Raw genomic sequence first — 24,648 nt, forward strand, 5'->3', positions numbered from 1 at the left:
TGTCTCAAAACAAAACAAAACACCTCAGTTGCAGGATACAAGACCAAGACATAAAAATCAGTCGTATTTCTATACCCTAGTAATGAACACTCAAATGAAATTAAGAAAACAATTCTGATATGGTTTGGATCCATGTCCCCACCTGAATCTCAGGTCAAATTATAATCCCCAGTGTTGGAAGTGGGGCCTGATGGGAGGTGAGTGGATCATAGCAGCATTTTCTAATGAATGGTTTAGTACAGTCCCCTTGGTGGTGTTCTCGTGATAGTGAGTTCTCTTGAGATCTGTTTGTTAAAAGTGTATAGCACCTCCCTTCTCTGTTGCTCCTGCTTCCACCATGTGAGACGCCTTGCTCTGCCTTTGCCGTTCGCCATGATTGGAAGCTTCTCAAGGCCTCCCTAGAAGCAGAAGCCACTATGCTTCCTGTACAGCCTGTAAAATCATGAGTCAATTAAACCTCTTTTCTTTATAAATTACCCAGTCTATGCCAGGCGTGGTGGCTCATGCCTGTAACCCCAGCACTTTGGGAGGCTGAGACAGGTGGATCACTTGAGGCTAGGAGTAAATGACCAGCCTGGGCAACATGGTGAAACTTCGTCTCTACTAACAATACAAAAAATCAGCCAGGTGTGGTGGTGCACGCCCATAATCCCAGCTACTTGGGTGGCTGAGGCAGGAGAATTGCTTGAACCCAGGAGGTGGAGGTTGCAGTGAGCCAAGATCACGCCATTGCACTCCAGCCTGGGTGACAGAGTGAGACTGTCTCAAAAATAAATAGATAAATTTTAAAAAATAAATAAAATTAAAATTACCTAGTCTGAGGTATTTCTTTATAGCAAAACAAGAACAGACTAATATAGAAAATTGGTACCAAGGAGTGGGGCATTACTATAAAGATAGCTGAAAATGTGGAAGCAACTTTGGAACTGGGTAACAGGCAGAGGTTGCAAGAATGTGGACGGCTCAGAAAATGACAGGAAGATGAGGGAAAGCTTGGAACTTCTTAGAGACTGGTTGAATGGTTGGACCAAAATGCTAGTAGTGATGTGGACAGTGAAGGCCAGGCTGATGAGGTCTCAAATGGAAATGAGGAACTTGCTGGGAACTGGAGCAAAGGTCACTTTTGTTATACCTTAGCAAAGAACCTGGGTGCATAGCTGCATTGTGCCCCTGCCATAGGGATCTGTGGAACTTTGAACTTGAGAGTGATGATTTAGGCTATCTGGTGGAAGAAATTTCTAAGCAGCACAGCATTCAAGATGTGACCTAGTTGCTTCTAACAACCTACACTCATACACATGAGCAAAGAAATGACCTAAAGTTGGAACTTACATTTAAAGGGGATGCAGAGTGTAAAAGTTTGGAAATTTTGCAGCCTGGAAAGAAAAGGCCATTTTCAGGGGATGAATTCAAGCAGGCTGCAGAAGTTTGCATATGTAAAAAGGAGCCAAGTGCTAATAGCCAAGACAATGGGGGAAAAGCCTAGAAGACATTTCAGAGACCTTCACCACGGCCCCTCCCATCACAGACTCAGAGGCCTAGAAGGGAAGAATGGTTTTCTGGGCCAGACCTAGGGCTCCTGCTGTCCTGTGCAGCCTCGGGACACTGCTCCCTGCATCCCAGCTCTAGCCATGGCTCAAACAGGCCCAGGTACAGCTTAGGCCACTGCTTCAGAGGGTGCAAGCCATAAGCCTTGGCGGCTTCCATGTGGTAATATGCCTGTGAGTTCACAGAGTGCAAGAGGTGAGGCTTTGGAGCCTCTGCCTATATTTCAGAGGATGTATAGAAAAGCCTGAATGTCTAGGCAGAAGCCTCACTGCCCTAGTAGAGGTCCTCCGTGAAGGCTCTGCCCCATGCAGCAGCATGGAGAACCTCTACCAGGGCAGTGAGGAGGGGAAATGTGGGGTTGGATTTCCCACACAGAGTCCCCATTGGAACACTTCCTAGTGGAGCTATGAGAAGAGATCCACCATCTTCCAGACCCCAGAATGGTAGATCCACCAGCAGCTTGCACTCTGTGCCTGGAAAAGCTGCAGGTACTCAAAACCAGCCCTTGAGAGTGGTGTCGGGGGCTGAGCCTTGCAAAGCCACAGGGGCAGAGTTGCCCAAGACCTTGGGAGCCCACCCCATGCATCAGTGTGCCCTGGATGTGGGACATGGAGTCAAAGGAGATTATTTTGGAGTTCTAGGATTTTTCTTTCATTGGTAACAAAATGACTGGCAGAGAAAGGTGATGTCCCTGATTAGATAACTTTTTTTTTTTTTTTGAGACAGAGTCTTACTCTGCCACCCAAGCAATTCTCCTACTTCAGCCTCCCGAGTAGCTAGGATTACAGTCATGCGCCACCACGCCCAGCTAATTTGCTGTATTTTTAGTTGAGATGGGGTTTCACTATGTTGGCCAGGCTGGTCTCAAACTCCTGACCTCAGGTGATCCACCCGCCTTGGACTCCCAAAGTGTTGGGATTATAGGTCTGAGCCACCACACCCAGCCGATTAGATAGGCTTTTAAAGCCACAGTGGAAGGAGCAGCAATGTCTGTAACCGGTGGCCAAACAGTATTAAACTCCTGGGGTGTTTTGGGAGGAGTCACTACAACTACAGCCCAACTACATTTATTATGCCAGATAACACAGTGCTGGGGGGACATACTGGAGTTGACAAGATCCCCTGGGGGCACAAGTGGCAATGGCTGTGCACCAGTGGCTGGATATTTCTGAAAAATGAAATAAAACTAGTGGTCATCCAAGAAAATGTAGAATTAATGTATCGAAAAACATTGATGAACATGGTCCAGCTCAACAGGAAAGCTGCAGGAATCATGTACACGTTCAATGCCCACGCAGCCACTGACATCACTGGCTTCAGGGTTTGGGAACAGGTACAGAATGTGACCAGGCAGCAGAGGTGCTCTCTTTTTAAAAGTGCTTTCACGGGCAGGCACGGTGGCTCACGCCTGTAATCCCAGCACGAGGCAGGCAGATCACTGGAGGTTGTGATTTCGAGACTAGCCTGACCAACATGGAGAAACTCCATCTCTACTAAAAATACAGAAAATTAGCCAGGCGTGGTGGCACATGCCTGTAATCCCAACTACTCGGGAGGCTGAGTTAGGAGAATCGCTTGAACCCGGGAGGCGGAGGTTGTGGTGAGCTGAGATCGCGCCATTGCACTCCAGCCTGGGCAACAAGAGCAAAACTCAGTCTCAAAATAAATAATAAAATAAAAAGTGCTTTCACATATGACAGACATTACCAATAGTAGTGTCAAATAGCAGTTGGTGTCTTTTCATTTTATGTATGTTTATCATATAAGTCTGATCTTTTTTTAGTGTCTTGAATGGTTTTCTGGAAAGACAGTATTGGCAAGTGGCACAGGATGGTATCCCAGTTGTAAGAGGGTTGCATGATTCCTTTGATTTGAAAAGCTTAGTCTTGGACCGGGTGCGGTGGCTCACGCCTGTAATCCTAGCACTTTGGGAGTCCCAGGTGGGTGGATCACGAGGTCAAGAGATCGGGGCCATCCTGGCCAACATGGTGAAACCCCGTCTCTACTAAAAATACAAAAAAATTAGCTGGGCACGGTGGCGGGTGCCTGTAGTCCCAGTGACTTGGGAGGCTGGGGCAGGAGAATCACTTGAACCTGGGGGGCAGAGGTTGCAGTGAGCTGAGATTGCACCACTGCACCCCAGCCTGGTGAGAGAGTGAGACTCCGTCTCAAAAAAAAAAAAAAAAAAAAAAGAAAAGAAAAGCCTAGTTTTGTCACTCAAGAGCATCTCACACCCAGGACATTTTCTAGTACTGCATTCTGTTCAACACAGTAAGTGCTTCACTGCATAAAAAACACTTTGAAGACAAAAAGAAATCTTTTTTTTTGTAGCCTTCCTGATATTTACAGTAATACTATTAACTGTTTATTGGCAGCAAAAACAAGATATTTGCAATGTGATGTAATTAGTTTTTTTTTTTTTTTTTTTTTTTAGACCAAGTTTTGCTCTTGTTGCCCGGGCCAAAGTGCAGTGGCAGAATCTCAGCTCACTGCAACCTCTGCCTCCCGAGTTCGAGCGGTTCTCCTGCCTTAGCCTCCCTAAGGAGCTGGGACTACAGGCGCCCGCCACCATGCCTGGCTAATTTTTGTATTTTTAGTAGAGACAGGTTTTTGCCATATTCGGCAGGCTGGTCTCCAACTCCTGACTTCAGATAATGTGCCTATCTTGGCCCCCCAAAGTGCTGGAATTATAGGCATCAGCCACCGCACCCAGCCGAAATTAGATGTTTCTTATTGTATGTAAAAAGGAATTGCCTTCCAAAAGAAAGTTCATGTATTATGCTCATTTGCAAAATATAATAACTATGCAAATGATTTTTAAATATAGTCAATAACAAAGATTGTTCTGTATATGGTAGTGTTTAATACCTTTTTTTTTTTTTCCTGAGTTGGAGTCTCACCCGTTGCCCAGGCTGGAGTGTAGTAGCATGATCTTGGTTCACTGCCATCTCCTTCTCCTGGGTTCAGGCAATTTTTCTGCCTCAGCCTCCCAGGTAGCTGGGACTACAGGCGTGTGTCACCACACCCAGCTAATTTTTTATTTTTAGTGGAGACGGAGTTTCACCATGTTGGCCAGGCTGGTCTTGAACTGCTGACCTCAGGTGATCCTCCTATCTTGGCCTCCCAAAGTGCTGGAATTACAGGCACCCGCCCGGCCAATACATTTTTAAAAATTTTGTATATTGATTTCAGGCCTTTTATTTTCTTAAAAGCAGCAGCTATTTAGCCTAATTCTGAGCAGTGTTTTGTTCTCTGGGCCAGGAGGATTTTATGCATGCTTTTTGTGATCCGTGTTCAAAATCTGCATTGCCAACATTGCAGCTCAAATGTAAGCTTGTTATTCAAATATTTAATTTTTAAACTTGCTTCTGTACTATATGGCTGGGTGCAATGGCTCATGCCTGTAATCCCAGCGTTTTGGGAGGCTGAGGCGGGTGGATCACCTGAGGTTAGGAGTTTGAGACCAGCCTGGCCAACATGGTGAAACCTCGTCTCTACTAAAAATACAAAAATTAGTCGGGCATGGTGGTGGGCACCTGTAATCCCAGCTACTCAGGAGGCTGAGGCAGAAGAATCGCTTAAACCTGGGTGGCAGAGGTTGCAGTGAGCTGAGATCATGCCACTGCACTCCAGCCTGGGCGACAGAGTGAGACTCCATCTCAAAAAAAAAAAAAAATTGTTCCTGTATTACCAGATGCCCCTTTTAGTATTATTTTAGAAGCATTGGGAGGGTTTCGGCTAAAGTGCAATTTACCAGAAAACACTAGATTTTAGCTTTATGAAACTGTTAAATCTTTCATGGGACCTATATTTTCTTGAATTAAATTTTGCAGTTCTAGGCTGGGCACAGTGGCTTATGCCTGTAATCCCAGCACTTTGGGAAGCCAAGGCAGATGGATCATGTGAGGTCAGGAGTTCAAGACCAGCCTGTCCAACATGGTGAAACTCCATCTCTACTAAAAGTAGAGTATAAGTAGTGTATAAGCCCCAGGTCCTAGGCTCTGGGTGTAAGCCTTCTGTCATAGACTCTGGGTATAAGCCCCGGCTCCTAGGCACTGGGTATAAGACTTGGTCCTAGGCGCTGGGTATAAGCCCTGGGTCTTTGTCTTTTGTGTATAAGCCTTGCGTCTTAGGCTGTGGATGTAAGCCCCAGGTTGTAGTCCCTGGGTATAAGCCCCAGGTCCTAGGATCTGGGTATCAGCCTTGTGTCCTAGGCTCCCGGTGTAAGCCCCGGGTCCTAGGCTCTGGGTAGAAGCCCCGGGTCCTAGGCTCTGGGTAGAAGCCCCAGGTCCTAGGCTCTGGGTAGAAGCCCCGGGTCCTAGGCTCTGGGTAGAAGCCCTGGGTCCTAGGCTCTGGGTAGAAGCCTTGCGTCCTGGGCTCTGAGTACCAGCCCCGGGTCCTAGGCTCTGGGTATAAGCCCCGGGTCGTAGGCTCACCCCAGTGTGTCCGGAATTGGTGGGTTCTTGGCCTCACTGACTTCAAGAATGAAGCTGCAGACCCTCGTGGTGAGTGTTTCAGTTCTAAAGGCGGTGTGTCCGGAGTTTGTTCCTTCTGATGTTCGGATGTGTTTGGAGTTTCTTCCTTCTGGTGGGCTCGTGGTCTCGCTGGCTCAGGAGTGAAGCTGCAGACCTTCGCAGTGAGTGTCACAGCTCTTAAGGCGGCACGTCTGGAGTTGTTCGTTCCTCCCGGTGGGCTCGTGGTCTCACTGGCTTCAGGAGTGAAGCTGCAGACCTTCGCGGTGAGTGTTACAGCTCATAAAAGCAGCGTGGACCCAAAGAGTGAGCACTAGCAAGGTTTACTGCAAAGAGTGAAAGAACAAAGCTTCCACAGTGTGGAAGGGAACCTGAGCGGGTTGCCACTGCTGGCTCAGGCAGCCTGCTTTTATTCTCTTATCTGGCCCCACCCACGTCCTGCTGATTGGTAGAGACTAGTGGTCTGTTTTGAATGGGCGCTGATTGGTGTGTTTACAATCCTTGAGCTAGACATAAAGGTTCTCCACATCCCCATCAGATAAGTTAGATACAGAGTATCGACACAAAGGTTCTCCAAGGCCCCACCAGAGCAGCCAGACACAGAGTGTCAATTGGTGCGTTCACAAACCCTGAGCTAGACACAGGGTGCTGATTGGTGTGTTTATAAACCTTGAGCTAGATACAGAGTGCCGATTGGTGTATTTACAATCCCTGAGCTAGACATAAAGGTTCTCCAAGGCCCCATCAGAGCCGCTAGATACAGAGTGTCTATTGGTGCATTCACAAACCTCGAGCTAGACACAGGATGCTGATTGGTGTATTCACAATCCCTGAGCTAGACATAAAGGTTCTCCACATCTCCACCAGACTCAGGAGCCCAGCTGGCTTCACCCAGCGGATCCTGCACCGGGGCTGCAGGTGGAGCTGCCTGCCAGTCCCGCACCATGTGCTCACACTCCTCAGCCCTTGGGTGGTCGATGGGACTGGGTGCCGTGGAGCAGGGGGTGGCGCTCGTCTGGGAGGCTCGGGCCGCACAGGAGCCCAGGGAGGAGGTGGGAGGCTCAGGCATGGCGGGCTGCAGGTCCCGAGCCCTGCCCTGTGGGAAGGCAGCTAAGGCCCGGTGAGAAATCGAGCACAGCGCCGGTGGGCTGGCACTGCTGGGGGACCCAGTACACCCTCCGCAGCCGCTGGCCTGGGTGCTAAGCCCCTCACTGCCCGGGGCCGGCAGGGCCGGCTGGCTGCTCTGAGTGGGGGCCCGCCAAGCCCACGCCCACCCGGAACTCCAGCTGGCCCGCAAGCACCGCGCACAGCCCTGGTTCCCACTCGCGCCTCTCCCTCCACACCTCCCTGCAAGCTGAGGGAGCCTGCTCTGGTCTTGGCCAGCCCAGAAAGGGGCTCCCACAGTGCAGCGGTGGGCTGAAGGGCTCCTCAAGTGCCACCAAAGTGGGAGCCCAGGCAGAGGAGGGGCCGAGAGCAAGCGAGGGCTGTGAGGACTGCCAGCACGCTGTCACCTCTCACTGGGACCCAGGCTACTGGTGGCCTTTCCAGCATGAGGTTTCGATCCTACCCGTGTCCTGCAGCCTACTCCTGCTGGCACCCCGCTCCTACCAACGCCCTGCCCTGCCATCACCCTCCACCTACCCACTGCCCGGTGCTAACCGAGCCCCGCCCCGCCCCGCCCCGCCAGCATCCTGCTCCTACCCACACTCTGCTCTACCCACACCTGGCCCTGCCAGCACCACGTCTTACCCGCACCCCGCCCCACAATCACCCTGCCCCTTCCGCACTCTGTCCCACCTCCCACGCCCCTCCAGCACCCTGATCCTACCGGCACCCCGCACCTACTCGCTCTTCTCCCCGCCAGCACCCCTCCCCGCCCCGTCAGCATCCTGCTCCACCCGCACCCCGCTTCTACCCGTGCCCTGTGCCACCAGCACCCTGCTCCTACCCGCACTCTGCTCCTTCCTGGGCCTGGCCCGGCTGTCACCCTGCTCCTACCGCACCCCACTCCTACCTGCGTCCAGCCCTGCAGCACCTAGCTCCTACCTCGACCTTTCTCCTACCTGCTGCCCTGCCTGGCAGCACCACATCCTACCCGCGCCCCACCCTGCCAGCACCTAACTGCTACCTGTCCTGCAGCACCCCGTCCTACCCACGCCCGCCCCACCAGAACCCCAATCCTACCCGCATTCCACTCCTACCCATGCCCTGCCCCATCAGCACCCTGCTTCTACCTGCGCTCTGCTCCTTCCAGCACCTTGCCCTGCCCGCACCCCATCCTACACATGCCTGGCCCAGCAATCACCCTACTCTTGCCTGTACCCCGCTCCGACTCGCACCCCACTCCTACCCATGCCCCACCACTTCAGTGCCAGCCCCTACCTGAACCCTGCTCCTAACCACACCCTGCCCAGCCAGCACCCCAATATTACCCACACCCTGCTCCTACCAGCACCCTGCTCCTACCCGTGCCCCACCCCACTCCTAGGAGCACCCTGCTCTGACTCGCCCACCACACCTACCCCTGCCCCTGCCCCACCAGCACCTCACTCCTACTGGAGTCCATTCACACTGCACTCTGGTCCTGCATGCACCATGATCCTACCCGTGCCCAGCTCCTGCCCGCATGAGGTCTTCATACTCTTAACATTTAGACAACCACATAATCCATTAGATCCATTCAAAATGTTTATTTATAAACTAAGTAATTTATGATGTGAAAGTCAAACACACAAAATATGCTAGAATTTAATTTGAAATTAAAGAGGTCTAGGAAATGAGAAGTCACCAAATTTTCAAAAATACATTTATTAGAGTAACATGTAATTTTTAAAAGTAGTTTTAGACAAAACATAGTTTTAGACAAATCAAGACAACTTCATTTATGGCACATAAAATTCTGTAATCTTGTGCGTAACACTTTACAATGAAAACTTTTGTTAACCAGGACACATTTTTTTTCTGTCTGTCTTCATTCTTTTGACACATAGATTTATGTTTCCCTCCTAGACTTTCTTGCAAAAATGCCTGTTTGGGATTCCTCAGAGTACAGATAAAAACGAAGGTTTGATCAGCATATGGTAGATCTGAAGATTCAAGGAAGTGCCGTGGCTCAAAAGTAGACATTTTGGTAAATGTGAAGAAGTGAGATTCAATGAAGATGATAAGAAATGAAAGGTGTCACCAGAAGTGGGCATGTGTAGCTATGCTTGTCACACAAAATGGGCTTTAAGTCAAAAAAGCAGAAAAATAGAAAATAAAGGTAAAATGATTAAGGGATCAATTCAGCAAGAAGGTAGAACAGTTGTCAATGTAAACACACCTGACACAGGAGCCCCAGTTATTAAAGTAAGAGTTATTCGAGCAACAGACAGAGACAGACAGTAATAGCTGGGGACACCAACACCCACTTTCAGCAACAGACACACCCTCTAGGCAGAAAAGTAACGACCAGACTGACTCCAATATAAGTCAAAGGGACTTCACAGGTAATTACAGAACATTCCACCCACCAACTGCAGGACGTGCGTTCTTCTCATCAGCTCACAAAACATTCTCCAGGATAGACTACATTTTAGGCCACAAAACAAATCTCAAAAAAGCATTTTAAAAAATGAAAATCATAGCAAGTATCTTCTCAGACCAAAATGGCATAAAACTAAAAGTCAATAACAAGAGAAACGTTGGAAACTCTCCAAGTACATGGTATATAAATAATGGTAATGGTCAGTGAAGAAATCAAAAAGGAAACTAAAAACATTTCTTGAAAAAAAAAAGGAAACAAAACAGAAAAAAACAGGTATTTTTGAAGTAAAAAATGCAGAACAATAAAACAATTCAAAGATACAATAAAATAAACATTTTCTGAACTAAAAACTGATTTGCATATATTTTCTTTCATTGGTAACAAACCGACTGGCAGGGAAAGGTGATGTCATTGATTAGATAGGATTTTTTTTTTTTTTTTGAGACAGAGTCTTACTCTGTTGCCCAAGTGATTCTCCTATCTCAGCCTTCTGAGTAGCTGGGATTACAGGCATGCGCCACCACGCCCAGCTAATTTTTTGTATTTTTAGTAGAGATGGAATTTCACCATGTTGGCCAGGCTGGTCTCAAACTTCTGACCTCAGGCGATGCACCTGCCTTGGCCTCCCAAAGTGCTGAGATTATAGGCGTGAGCCACTGCAGCCAGCTGACTGATAGGCCTTTAAAGCCACAGCCGAAGAAGCAGGAATGTCTGTAACAGATGGCCAAACTGGGTTGTTTTTGGAGGAGTCACTACAACTACAGCCCAGTGAATTTATTATGCCAGATAACACAGTGCTGGGGGGATCTACTAGAGTCGACAAGATCCCCTGGGGGCACAAATGGCAACAGCTGTGCACCAGTGACTGGATATTCTTGAAAAATGAAATAAAATTAAACTAGTGGTCCTCCAAGAAGATGTAGAATTAATGTACCGAAAAGCATTGATGAACATGGTCCGGCTCAACGGGAAAGCTGCAGGAATCATGCACACGTTCAGTGCCCTCACAACCACTGACATCACTGGCTTTGGGGTTTGGGAACAGGTACAGAATGTGGCCAGGCAGCAGACATGCTCTTTTTTTAAAAGTGCTTTCACAGGCAGGCACGGCGGCTCACGCCTGTAATCCTAGCACTTTGAGAGGCTGAGGCAGACAGATCACCAGAGTTTGGGAGTTTGAGACCAGCCTGACCAAAATGGAGAAACCATCTCTACTATAAATACAGAAAATTAGCCAGGCGTGGTGGCGCATGCCTGTAATCCCAGCTACTCGGGAGGCTGAGGTAGGAGAATCACTTGAACCCAGGAAACGGAGGTTGCAGTGAGCCAAGATCGCGCCATTGCACTCCAGCCTGGGCAACAAGAACAAAACTCTGACTCAAAAAAATAATAAAGTTGGCCAAGTGCGGTGGCTCAAGCCTATAATCCCAGCACTTTGGGAGGCTGAGGTGGGCAGATCACAAGGTCAAGAGATCAAGACCAGCCTGGCCAACATGGTGAAACTCCGTCTCTACTAAAAATTCAAAAATTAGGCGTGTTGGCAGGTGCCTGTAATCCCAGCTACTCAGGAAGCTGAGGCAGGAGAATCGCTTGAACCAGGGAGGTGGAGGTTGCAGTGAGCCAAGATCGTGCCACTGCACTCCAGCCTGGGAGACAGAGCGAGACTCCATCTTTAAATAAATAAATTAATTAATTAAAAATAAAATAAAAGTGCTTTCACATATGACAGACATTACCAATAGTAGTGTCAAATAGCAGCTGTTGTCTCTTCGTTTTATGTATGTTTATCATATAAGCCTGATCTTTTTATACCGTCTTGAATGGTTTTCTGGAAAGACAGCATTGGTAAGTGGCACAGGATGGCATCCCAGGTGTAAGAGGGTAGCACGATTCCTTCGAGTCTTTGATGTGAAAAGCATAGTCTTGTCACTCAAGAGCATCTCACACTCAGGGCATTTTCCAGTACTGCATTCTGTTCAACACAGCAAGTGCTTCACTGCATAACAAACACTTTGAAGACAAAAATAAATATTTTTTGGAGCCTTCCTGATATTTACAGTAATACTATTAACTGTTTTCTTTTCTTTTTTTTTTTGAGACAGAGTCTCTCTGTCGCCCAGGCTGGAGTGCAGTGGCGCGATCTCGGCTCACCACAGGCTCCGCCCCCCCGGGGTTCACGCCATTCTCCTGCCTCAGCCTCCCAAGTAGCTGGGACTACAGGCACCCGCCACCTCGCCTGGCTAATTTTTTTTTTTTTTTTTTTTTTTGTATTTTTAGTAGAGACGGGGTTTCACTGTGTTAGCCAGGATGGTCTCAATCTCCTGACCTCCTGATCCGCCCGCCTCGGCCTCCCAAAGTGCTGGGATTACAGGCGTGAGCCACCGTGCCCGGCCAACTGTTTTCTTTATTGACAGCAAAAAAGAGATATTTTTCGGTATGTGATATAAATTAGATTTTTTTTTTTTTTTTTGAGACTGAGTTTTGCTCTTGTTGCCCAGGCCAGAGTGCAGTGGCACGATCTCAGCTCACTGCAATCTCCGCCTCCTGGGTTTAAGCAATTCTCCTAAGCAGCTCGGACTTCAGGTGCCCGCTACCACCCTTGGCTAATTTTTTGCGTTTTTAGTAGAGATGGGTTTTCAACATGTTGGGCAGGCTGGTCTCGAACTCCTGACCTCAGCTGATCCGCCTATCTTGGCCTCCCAAAGTGCTGGGATTACAGGCATGAGCCACCACACCAGGCTAATTTTTTGCATTTTTGGTAGAGATGGGTTTTCACCATGTTGGACAGGCTGGTCTCAAACTCCTGACCTCAGGTGATCCACCCGCCTCGGCCTCCTAAAGTGCTGGGATTACAGGCATGAGCCACCACACCGGGCCAAAATTAGATGTTTCTTGGTGTAACAGAAATTGCCTTCCAAAAGGAAGTTCATGTATTATGCTCATTTGCAATATCTAATTACTCAAATAACTTTTAAGTTTAGTCAATAACAAAGATTGTTCTGTATGTGGTAGTGTTTAATACCCTTTTTTTTTTTTTTTCCTGTGATGGAGTCTCGCCTGTTGCCCAGGCTGGAGTACAATAGCATGATCTCGGCTCACTGCAGCCTCTGCCTCCCAGGTTCAAGCCATTCTCCAGCCTCAGCCTCCCAGGTAGCTGGGACTACAGGCGCACGTCACCAAGCTCAGCTAGTTATTCTAACTTTTAGTAGAGACAGGGTTTCACCATGTTGGGCAGGCTGGTCTCAAACTCCTGACCTTATGTGATCCCCCTATCTTGGCCTCCCAAAGTACTGGAATTACAGGCATGAGCCACTGGGCCCGGCCAATACATTTTGTAAAATTTTGTATATTGATTTCAGGCCTTTTATTTTCTTAAAAGCAGCAGCTATTTAGCCTAATTCTTAGCATTGTTTTGATCTCTGGGCCACTAGTATTTTATGCACGCTTTCTGTGATCCGTAATGCAAAATCTGCATTGCCAGTGTTACAGCTTAAATGTAAGCTTGTTATTTAAATACATATTTAATTTTTAAACTTGCTCCTGTATGGCTGGGTGCAATGGCTCATGCCTGTAATCCCAGCACTTTGGGAGGCTGAGGTGGGTGGATCACCTGAGGTCAGTTGTTTGAGACCAGCCTCGCCAACATGGTGAAACCTCGTCTCTACTAAAAATACAAAAATTAGCCGGGTGTGGTGGTGGGCACCTGTAATCCCAGCTACTCGGGAGGCTGAGGCAGGAGAATCACTTGAACCCAGGTGGTGGGGGTTGCAGTGACCTGAGATTGCACCACTGCACTCCAGCCTGGGGGACAGAGTGAGACTCCATCTCAAAAAAGTGTTGTAACCATGCAAGTTATAGAAAAACGCCACACTTAGAGACAAATTAAAGAGTCCTTTATTAGCTGGCGACCGAGAGGCAACTCACGCCTAAAATTCTCTCGGCCCCGAGGAAGGGGCTAAGTTAGTTTTTATACCATGGTCTGAATAGGGGAGGATTTTAGCTGAAGCAATTTTTACAGAAGCAGAACTGGCAAAAAGTTAAAAAATCGATTGGTTACAAATGCAGTTACAAAAAAATAAACAGTTCCAGGTGCAGGGGCTTAAACTATCACGAAGAGATAAATGCAGGGGTTTTGGGTGCCATCCGCCGTGCGCGCCCCAAGGAGCTGCTGGTGCAGCTCGCCTCAACATCTTATCAACAGGTGCATTCCTGGACGTGCTTCGAGTCAGTTTTACACTAGCTATGCCTGGGGGGCGGTGAAAGGGGTTACAAGTGAAGAAACTAAAATGGAGTCTGTCTGGCTCTCTCTCTGCTAGGAGAGAGTCACTCAGGTTAAAACAAGGTAGGGTGTCACAAAAGAAAAACATTGCTCCTGTCATACCAGATGCCCCTTTTAGTATTATTTTAGAAGCATTGGGGGGGTTTCAGCTAAAGTGCAATTTACCAGAAAACACTAGATTTTAGCTTTATAAAACTCTTAAATGTTTCCTGGGACCTATATTTTCTTGAATTAATTTTTGTAGTTCTAGGCCGGGCACAGTGGCTCACGCCTGTAATCTCAGCACTCTTGGAGGTCAAGGCAGGTGGCTCATAGCTGTCAAGAGTTCAAGACTAGCCTGGCCAACATGGTGAAACTTCCATCTCTACTGAAAATACAAAAATTAGCCAGGCGGTAGTGGCGTGCACCTGTAATTCCAGCTACTTGGGAGGCTGAGGCAGGAGAATCGCTTGAGCCTGAGAGGCAGAAGTTGCAGTGAGCCGAGATCTCACCAGGGCACTCCAGTATGGGTGACAGAGTGAGACTGTTTCTTTTTTTTTTTTTTTTTTTTTTTTTTTTTTTTGAGACAGAGTCTGGCTCTGTCGCCCAGGCTGCAGTGCAGTGGCACAATCTCGGCTCACTGCAAGCTCCGCCTCCCGGGTTCACGCCATTCTCCTGCCTCAGCCTCCCGAGTAGCTGGGACTACAGGCGCCCGCCACCATGCCCGGCTAATTTTTTTGTATTTTTTTTAGTAGAGACGGGGTTTCACTGTGGTCTCGATCTCCTGACCTTGTGATCCACCTGCCTCGGCCTCCCAAAGTGCTGGGATTATAAGCATGAGCCACTGCGCCCGGCCCCCAGAGTGAGACTGTTTCAAAACAAAACAACAACAACAAAAACTGTAGTTCTAGAATAAATAGGTGATCTAAAAAGATGTTGTCTGTGTTACTTAAAAACAGAGGCTTCTATATATATATATATATATATATATATATATATATAAAATTTTTATTTATTTATTTATTTTGAGATGGAGTCTCGCTCTGTCGCCCAGGCTGGAGTGCAGTGGCGCAATCTCGGCTCACTGCAACCTCCACCTCCCAGGTTCCAGTGATTCTCCTGCCTCAGCCTCTAGAGTAGCTGGGGCTATAGGCGTGCGCCACCACGCCCCTAATTTTTGTATTTTTTAGTAGAGATGGGGTTTCACCATATTGGCCAGGCTGGTCTCAAACTCCTGACCTTGTGATCCACCCACCTCGGCCTCCCAAAGTGCTGGGATTACAGGCGTGAGCCACCGCGCCTGGCTGGCTTCCTTGTATTTTAACCCACTGAACAATGAGGAAATCCTTCTCATTAAGCACAAGGGCACTAGATTCTTGGGTGCCTGACTTCCTAAGAGAAGCAGCATATCCTGAAAGTTTCTGACACTTCCTGCTCACAGGCACCAAAGCCACATGTGTAAACTTATCCACTTCTTGCCAAAGGAACCTTCCCCTGGGAAGATGAAGCTCTCTGGAAGAGGCTTCTTAGACATGACCATCTCCAGGAACCAGCGGGCAACCTTTAAGTGTGTGTGACCAGACCTCCAGCTATAAGCATGGCGTGCAGTACAGAAGAGCCTGCTATGAAACTGAAATTGATTGGACATTTTATAGGAATTGATAGAGATGAAGGTCCTCAAAAGCTCTAAATCTGTGATCTGCAAAATAAAATGTGTTGGAAACCTCTGGACAAAATTTGTTTTTCTTCTACTATATTTGGAATAGTTGTCTTCCATTATTAAGTACACATGTGTATGTGTGTACAAACTGTCCAGGAAAATGCCATATGATAATGAACAGTGAGATATACATATTTATTTATTTGAGATGAAGTTACACATTTATTTATTTGAGATGAAGTTTCACTCTTGTTGCCCAGGCCAGAGTGCAGTGGCGCAATCTCAGCTCACTGCAAGCTCCGCCTCCCAGGTTCAAGTGACTCTCCTGCTTCAGCCTCCCAAGTAGCTGGGATTACAGGTGCCAGCCACCACACCTGGCTAATTTTTTGTATTTTTAGTAGAGATGGGGTTTCACCATGCTGGCCAGGCTGCCCTTGAACTCCTGACCTCAGGTGATCTGCCTGCCCTGGCCTCCCAAAGTGCTGGGATTACAGGCGTGAGCCACCACATCTGGCCACCTCCTAAAGTCTTTGCTGCACAGGGCTCCGTCATTTTGTGGGGCCAGGAGGGTGGGATTCTGCCCTCATCTGCTGGCCAGTGCTCCCACCTCATTTTACCCACTGGACTGCCCGGCCAGGAGAGGTTGGCATGGGATGCATCCACCACTCGGGGGCCTGTGGGAGGTAGTCACCCCCTCCTGGCCAGACTGAGTGCCTTTGCTTTGCAGTCCACTGATTCAAGTGTTAATCCCTCCCTCACCACCATAACCCATCTCCCGCTTTCCAGCTTGCAGACGTCTCTTGAAAGAACTGGAGAACCTTGAGGACCACACTCTCCTGTTGGAAAAGTAAGGCTCTTTCCCCTTCTCTCCCATGTCCTCCTTCCTACCAGGGCCTGGGATGCCAGCCCTGGTAGGAGATCACAGCCGTGATGTCACTAAAGCCCAGGGGCAGGGGTAGGCAGAGCTTTGTGAAGTCAGGAAGGGGGCCCTGGAGGAGTGTGGGCCGCAGGTGCCCAGTGCTCCCTGCTGCAGCCTGTGCCTCCTGTCTCCTGCAGGTGCCTGAGGAAGCTCCGTGGGGAGGGCAGCTCCCACCACCTTCCACGCGAAGAACGCCCAGGGCCAGTGTACAAACGAGCACCTGCTAGGAACCACCAGCCATGTGGGGGGTGTGGGAAAGCTTCTCCTACCAGCTTGTCCCCACGGGCTCCCCCGGCTCCTCTGGCCTCCACGCTGTCATCAGTCCCGAAGGCTTCTGTAGGGTGCTTTGAATCTCTGTCATCCCTGAGCTCCTCCAAGCCACCAGAGCTTTTGTGTCCCCTGAAGCATCCTTCACACCGGCCACCTGCGAGCACCCTATCACCAAACCCAGAATGAATTCTCCCCTCCCTGGCTTTTGTGTTCTGTTCAGGTCTTTGATGGATTGTAGGGTCCACCCACACTGGGGAAGGCCATCTGCTTTGCAGAGTCCACTGGTTCATGTGTTAATCTCACCTAGAACTCCCTCACACACACCCAGAATAATGTTTGGCCAAATGTCTGCCCTCTGTGGGCCAGTCAAGCAGACCCATCAAATTAACCAACACAGGCTCTGAGACTCCAGGGCCAAGAGGCCCGCGTCCTCCAGCTTCTGCTGATGTGGCCCAGGGGTCCCTGGGGACAGTCTGTGGCCAGGAGGCTGAAGCTGTGGCCTGGATGGGGATGGGGCCACTCAGCAGCATGTCCCCTGGTCATGTCCTTCACACCTGAGCCTCCCTCCTCCTCTGTAAGGGGACTGTACTGCTGTGCTGCCCATAACTGATGAACCATATGCTGTGCTTTGACAACCTGCCCCAGTGATGGACGTGACACCAAGACCCCGCCTGGGCTGCTACCAGATGAGGGCACTGGGGCTGGAAGAGGTCAGCTGACTGCTCGGGGTTCCATGGCCGGTCAAAGGCATGGCTGGGATCTGAGCCCAGGCAGTCTGGCTCCAGAGGCCACACTCCCACCCCTAGACCACCCCTCTGCCTGCCCCTCATGGGGGTGATGTGGTTTCCCCTACTCTTGCTGGCTCATGGCTGTTTCTGAAGGTGGTGGAGGAGCCCACCAGCCCAGGTCCTGGGGTCAGTCCAGGCTTTGTAGCAGGAAGCTGAGGCAGAGCGGGGGCCTAAGGGTGGGGAGGATGACCCTCTGCCATCAGGAGAGAACCTTGTCTTTTGCTGGGACCCAACCAGGGCTGACCTCGGTGGGGGGATGCCCAGGGCATGAGGTTGGAGGGAGTTGAATGGCCTTGAAGGAGGAAGGCTCCCCACACTCGAATGAGAGAACCCCTGACAGAGACCCCAGACTTGGTGTAAGATCCCAGATGGAATGGCCTTCACATATGGTTGATACAGGCTCTTAAAATACTGAAATAGGCCGGGCGCGGTGGCTCAAGCCTGTAATCCCAGCACTTTGGGAGGCCGAGGCGGGCGGATCACGAGGTCAGGAGATTGAGACCATCCTGGCTAACACGGTGAAACCCCGTCTCTACTAAAAATACAAAAAATTAGCCGGCGTGTGGCGGGCGCCTGTAGTCCCAGCTACTCGGGAGGCTGAGGCAGGAGAATGGCGTGAACCCAGGAGGCGAGCTTGCAGTGAGCCGAGATCGCGCCATTGCACTCCAGCCTGGGGGACAGAGAAAGACTCCGTCTCAAAAAAAAAAAAAAAAAAAAAATACTGAAATAGTTCTGGTGAGTGCTGAGATTTGTTGGACTGTGTTTAAAATTCTGGAATGTGTGCGTGTGTGCGTGTGTGCGTGTGTGCGTGCGTGCTGTGTGTGCGTGTGTGCGTGTGTGTGCGTGCGCGTGCGTGCGCGTGCGTGGTGACGGTGCTGGTGAGCTTGGAGAGGCTCTAGTCTTAAAATGGAGACTGGCCCCGAGAAGCTCTCCAACTGCAAAGGAGCCTGCATGGTCCTGGAGGGTGGGTCTTTGATTCCTACTTCCTCGACAGGGTGCCTGAGGGCTCAGGACGCAGGGATGGAGGCTGCTGGCGGGGAAAATGGCACGTCCCTGGCAGGGAAAGGCCAGGCCTGTGAGGGCTCGATAAACCTGGCTCCACACACAGTTCATGCTGCCCGGGCTTCAGGGACCAGCACATCCACCTCCTGTCCCCGACACCAGGACCAGCCAGGCTGTGGCCTCCACCCCTCCTTGTGCATTTCTGCCCTCCCTAGGCTTCTCTGCGGCTTCACTGTCATCTCCTGGAAACCAGCCCAGTGTTTACCCAGCCTTGTCCTCAGCAACCATGGCCTGCAAATCCTATTCCACGTGCCTGGATTTCCCGTCTGGACACACAGGCTCTGTGAAGACGGTTTAGGCAGTTCCCAACTTCGTGATCACAGCAGGTCCCTCTGGCCCTCCCTGCAGCATCCCTAGTCTGGGCCAGGGCCACCCCACCCACGGGAGGATGGGTCGGAGCTGTCCTCCCAGAGCCAGGCTGGAACGGGCCCCACAGCCTTCAGGGAGGTCCTTTTCCTCTACAAAGCTGGTCACCTTCTCTGACTCTCACCCTCATAGGCTCTGGCCGCGGCATCTTCTGGCAGTCTCCATTCCCAGGGCCTCTGTGTCTTTAAGTCTAGGTTGGGTATTGACCCGGCCACCCCGGCTTTCTTCCCATCCACATTCACACTGGCATATTCCACACCCTCTTGCCTTCTACCTTTCTACGCTTCACCGTGACCTTTGTAAGCAACGTCTGGCTAGATTTTGTTTTGTGTCCAGTTGGACAGGCTCTGTTCTGTCCATTTATGGTTCTGGTTTTTACTGATCTGTGAGAATTATTTCCACCACTAAATTTTTTTGTCCTGGCTTTTCTAAACTTCTATTTCCTCTCTCCTTTCCTAACTTCTAGTAGAGAGACTCAATTTTCTGTATTCCCCTTCCTCTTCTGAATGACTCAGAGGTTATGGCTCCCACAGATACCCCATGTCTAAGCCATGGAGCCCGTGAACATCACCTTGTATGGTGAAAGACGTGATTAGGGGAGGGACCCTGAGAGGAGGAGCATATCCTGAGTCATCCAGGCAGGCCCTAAATGCCTTATCACACAGAAGCCAAGGGAGCTTCAACCCAGACCTGCACAGGCAACAAGGCCCCATGAAAGACGGCGCAGGTCTTGGAGACGCAGCCGCAGCGCAGGAACCCCAGAGCAGCCGCTGGAGGCCCAAAGAGGCCGGGAAGGCTCCTCCCCAGGAGCCGCAGGAGCAGCATGGCCCTGCCTTCTCCAGGCCTTGACTTCTGTCTTCTGGCCCCCGGGACTGTGAGTGGATAAGTTTCTGCTGCTGTGAACCCCCAGGCCTGTGGTAGCTTGTTACAGCAGCCACAGGAAACTAACACGGAGGTCGTATTTTCTCTTTTACTTTAATAAACTGCCTTGAACACTTTATCGTGTGCACCGGAACAGGCTGGCTCTTGGCCTAGACACAGCCAGCGTCTCCACTCGTTCCTCTCCCAATCCATTAGAACACGCATTTCCAGCATCTGTGGGGTGCCCGGATCAGGGAGGGGACGTGCCTCCAAGTTGTCCTCAGGAGATTCCCAGTTGTTCGTGGATGTCGGATATGCGGTGTCCATGGGAGTGTCTGGGATGTTGGTGTCTTGTGCGTCCAGCAGCGTTGGCACGTTCAGGCTGAGGAAAGTGGGGCCCCTGCCTCCGCCTGCCTGCATGTGGGGTCTCCCTAGAAGGAAGCCTTTGGTAGGTGGGTGGGAAGATTAGGGTGCTCGAATGGGTACTGTGAGGAGGTGCAGTGGCACCAGGCTCTCGCAGCCTCCTGCCTCCAGGAGGGGCCCAGGTTGGGATCACTGTGGCAACCAATGCCTCGGATCACTCCAGGGCTAGAAGGCACCCACCAGCTACACAGCTCAGGGGTGTCGCACATTGGACATATTATGGGGTCAGTTCTAGAATCAGCCTGCCTGGAGTCGGACCAGGACACCGGGCCAGGATTCTGTCGTCAGGGAGGGGAACGCCCACGTGGTTTGTGTGAAAGATGCTCCAGGGAGCACAAAGGCTCTGGTCACTGGGAGAAGCTCAGGGATGACAGAAACCCCAGGGATTTTATGGAGGTGCCCAGGTTTGCTGATAGGGTGCTTGCATATGGCTCGTATAAAGGGTGCTTCAGGGGACACAAAGACACTGGTAGCTTGGAGGAGCTCAGGGATGACAGAGACCCAGAGGACCCTATGGAGGTCTTTGGGACTGATGATGGCGTGGAGGCCAGAGGAGCCGAGGAGCCCGTGTTGACAACCTGGTGGGAGAAGCCTTCCCACACCCCCCACCTGGCCAGTGAACTCTCCAAGGGCCTTGTTTGAACAACTTGCTCAGGCGGTCTCAGCTTAGAAGGCAGTGGAAGCTGCTCTCCCCCAGGGAGCTTCCTCAGGCACCTGCAGGAGACAGGAGGCACAGGCTGCAGCGGGGAGCACTGGGCACCTGCGGCCCACATCCCTCCAGGGCCCCCCCTGCTGACTTCACAAAGCTCTGCCTACCCCTGCCCAGGGCTTTAGTGCCATCACAGCTGTGATCTCCCCTCCCAGATCAGCCCCAGGCCCTGGGGGTGGCATCCTAGGCCCTGGTAGGAAGGAGGACATGGGAGAGAAGGGGAAAGAGCCTCACGTTTTCAGCAGGAAAGCGTAGACCTCAAGGTTCTCCAGTTCTTTCAAGAGAATTCTGCAATCTGGAAAGCAGGAGATGGGTTATGGCGGCGAGGGAGGGAACTGGGACTTACAGGAGGCTGAGTGCATGTGCCCTTAGGGGAGACCCCGGGATCGGGGATTAGACCCTGGAGCCCCAGCATCCCTGTCCAAGGCCACAGGGCCCCAAGAGTGATAGCCAGGTGCCCGGTGGGCAGCACTTTGTCATCTCCAAAGTGCTTCCCGACACGCCCCATCATGGGGGTCACGACCACCTCCTGGGGAGAGAGGACAGGGGCAGTCTCAGAGGACTCAGCCATGTTAAACAGCTGCCCACATAGACCTGCATCCCCTCCTGCACATCCAGGTGGTCACTGGTCCCCTCCTGGGCAACACCCGCTCCCTGGACCCCATGGCTTCATCCCAGCAGGGAATCGGAGACGGATCCCGGGTTCCAATTGCCCTACCGGGAGCTTCCCCATCAGGCCTCTGCAGATGACTTCCTAGGAGACTTCGTGCTTGTTCCTAGGGACAGGTGAAGCTGTCATCTCTGGGGCTTCTGGGACCCTCAGAGCCTTACCTTTCAAAGTGATATATCTGTTTCCGATCCTGATCCATTCCCCCTCCTCAGCTTGATCCTGAGAGACAAGAAAGAGGGCGCAGGCCAGGTCTCAGTCTCCTGTCCCCACAGCTGCAGACCCACAGTGCTCGTGAATGACACACTTTCTCCGCCCAGCTCACAGAGCCCTGTGTGCTTCTCTTTCACTGGTTTCTAAAGTGCATAATAACCTTTTCTGGTTTCCTTCTTTGAAAAGCACAGAGGGGTTTTCTACGTGAGGCCCGCCCTGGGCGTCCTCAGTCCCTGTTCCGCTGCTTGGGAAACACACACACTTGGGTCTGCAGGTGCCTCTGGGCTGGCAGGGAGGATTCTGCTTCCGAGGAGGCCAGAGGCGACTCCAGTCTCAGGTGGGAGGCTCTCAGGGGCTCAGCACAGCCGCCAGAGCACCTCGAACAGAGGCTGGGCCCTGAGGCACCTGCGTGGGAAGGCGGCTGATGAGCCCGGACTCAGGGCCTGTCCTCCCAAAGAGACCTCACCCCTCTCATGACCGGGTCCTCGCTGCTGAGTCCCAGGGTTTGCTTTTGCTGTGACACTTCCCGCGCACCCCCACAGATGGTCTGGGAGCTTGGGATGGAAATCCTATGCCCACTCCAACCCCTGCCTGCCCTGCTGTCCCTAGAGGGATGATGAGATTTCCCATCACAGGAGCGCCTCTGGTTGATGTGGAAAAGTGGAAAAGAGAGCAGGAAAAATAGAATCATTCTCTGCCGGGTGTGGGCTGAGGGCTCCTTACATTCTCGCTGTTCTCCTCTCTGGGAGGCACTGAGGACGGCTCCCTGGGAATGTAGGGGCGTAAGATGATCAGGATTACCAGGCTAAACACAACGAAGAGGACGAAATGGATGATCTCGGGAATGGGGCTGGGGCACAGCTCTGTACTAATAACACTGCCCAGAGGAAAGAGAATGTCCATGTCAACTGCACTGCTGTCCTCATGCAGCTGAGCCCTGGGCATCCCCTCTGGGACTAGTTATTGGGGCCCAGGCCCACATCACAGAGCTGGGGCCTCCCCCTCACAAAGGGCTCCTAAGGGCGGGGTGGGCAGTGGGAGGAGAAGGCTAAAGCCCAGCCCCGCCCACCATCACCCACCCCTGCAGTTCCCTCCACCCTCCTGGCCTTCCAGATCCCTCCTTCCCACTCCACCTGCTCAACCTGTCAGAGACAGACCTGGTCCGTTTTCTGTCCTCTCACCCTGGCACACAGATAGTACCTGGTTCCTTGGAGATCTCTGCTCAGGCTCCCTCAATTTCACAGCTTTTGAGGATCTGGATTTGTCCCTGAAATTTCTGTTATTTCCAGGGATTGTTGCTCCAGGGTCTCCTCTGCCTGCAATTCTAACTTCCCCACACAATATGTTCTTGCCTTGCATCAACTCAGACATACAGCTTACTTTTTTATACTTGTTTATCATTGTGAGTTTTGAATAAAATTTTTATAACTTTTGTTTCAATTAATCTTTACTATCTTCAGCTAGACTTCATCAAAAATTAAATCAATTCTTTATTATTAAAATTCATAGGACTAAAAAAGTACAAAAATTGAACTAATTAAACCTTCAAAGAATATTTTTATATACTTGCAATATTTTTGCTTCTAAAATCAATAAAAGTTAAAATGCATGAGAAATTTTGGAATATTCGGCATACACACACACACATATACACACATACCTGTGACAAATCAATTCAGTATTTTCAAATAGAAGAATCAAGCCTTTCTTTTAGTTCAGAAGTTTTATTTTAGTATTTCTTATAAGGTAGGAGTGCTGGCAGCAAATTTTCTGTCTTTGTTTATTGGGGAATATCTTTATTTTTAAAGGATAGATTTGCTGGACATGGCATTTTTAGTTGACAATTTTTTTTCTTTCATTTTTTTGACTATGCCATCCCATTGCCTTCCCACCATTGTTTCTTTCTTCTTCTTCTTTTTTTTGAGACGGAGTCTCCCTCTGTTTGTTGCCCAGGCTGGAGTGCAGTGGTATGATCTCAGCCCACTGCAACCTCTGCCTCCCAGGTTCAAGCGATTCTCCAGCCTTAGCCTCCGAGGAGCTGATATTACAGGCACGCACAAACATGCCCAGCTAATTTTTGTATTTTTAGTAGAGACAGGGTTTCATCATGTTGGCCAGGCTGGTCTCGAACTCCTGACCTCAGGTAATCCACCCGCCTTGGCCTCTCAAAGTGCTGGGATTACAAGCGTGAGCCACGTTGCCTGGTTTCACCATTGTTTCTGATTAGAAATGAGTGGCTAATTTTATCGTGGTGCTCTTGTACATGAAGAGAAGTTTTTGTCTTACTGTTTTCAATATTTACTCTTTGTCTTTTCATAGCTTGACACAAGGTGTGTAGGAGTGGATATCTTGATTTTTATTTTACTAAAAGTAAACATTGATTCTATAGATTAATGTTTTATATCAAATTTGGTAAGTTTTCAGCCATTATTTCTATAAATAATTCTTTCCCCTCTTCTTTCTTTCTGAGACTCTCATTCTACATATGTTGTGCTTGATGTTTCATAAGTCATTTTTGTTTTTCTTTTTTTTTGAGACAGAGTTTCACTCTTGTTGCCCAGGCTGGAGTACAGTGGCACGATCTTGGCTTACTGCAACCTCTGCCTCCCAGGTTCAAGCGATTGTCTTGCCTCAGTTTCCCGAATAGTGGGATGCGCCACCACGCCCAGCTAATTTTGTATTTTTAGTAGAGACGGGGTTTCTCCATGTTGATCAGGCTGGTCTCGAACTCCCAACCTCAGGTGATCCGCCCGCCTTGGCTGCCCAAAGTGCTGGGATTACAGATGTGAGCCACCGTGCCTGGCCCTTTTTTAGTTGTTTTAACATAAGTAACTGCTTTGAAGTCTTCGTTTGCTAAGTGTGACATCTGGGGACACAAAGACAGTTTCTATTAACTGGTTTCCCCC

The 24,648-nt window shown here is 50.1% G+C and overlaps 1 protein-coding gene and 1 pseudogene across 1 annotated transcript; one reads left to right on the forward strand and one right to left on the reverse strand.

Moving 5' to 3' along the window:
* The first annotated feature begins 10,498 nt into the window (after window positions 1-10,498).
* Window positions 10,499-16,839, forward strand: LOC115833703 (uncharacterized protein C5orf60-like). The gene is made up of 4 exons (XM_030808442.1): window positions 10,499-10,591; window positions 15,289-15,373; window positions 16,251-16,311; window positions 16,521-16,839. Exons 1-4 carry the CDS (start codon window positions 10,499-10,501, stop codon window positions 16,837-16,839), a joined length of 558 nt encoding a protein of 185 aa, XP_030664302.1.
* Window positions 16,840-20,010: 3,171 nt separating this feature from the next.
* Window positions 20,011-22,687, reverse strand: LOC100585604 (annotated as a pseudogene).
* Window positions 22,688-24,648: the final 1,961 nt, after the last annotated feature.

Source organism: Nomascus leucogenys, unplaced genomic scaffold, assembly GCF_006542625.1.
Source record: "Nomascus leucogenys isolate Asia unplaced genomic scaffold, Asia_NLE_v1 Super-Scaffold_3019, whole genome shotgun sequence".
In the NCBI taxonomy this organism is placed as follows: Eukaryota; Metazoa; Chordata; class Mammalia; order Primates; family Hylobatidae; genus Nomascus; species Nomascus leucogenys.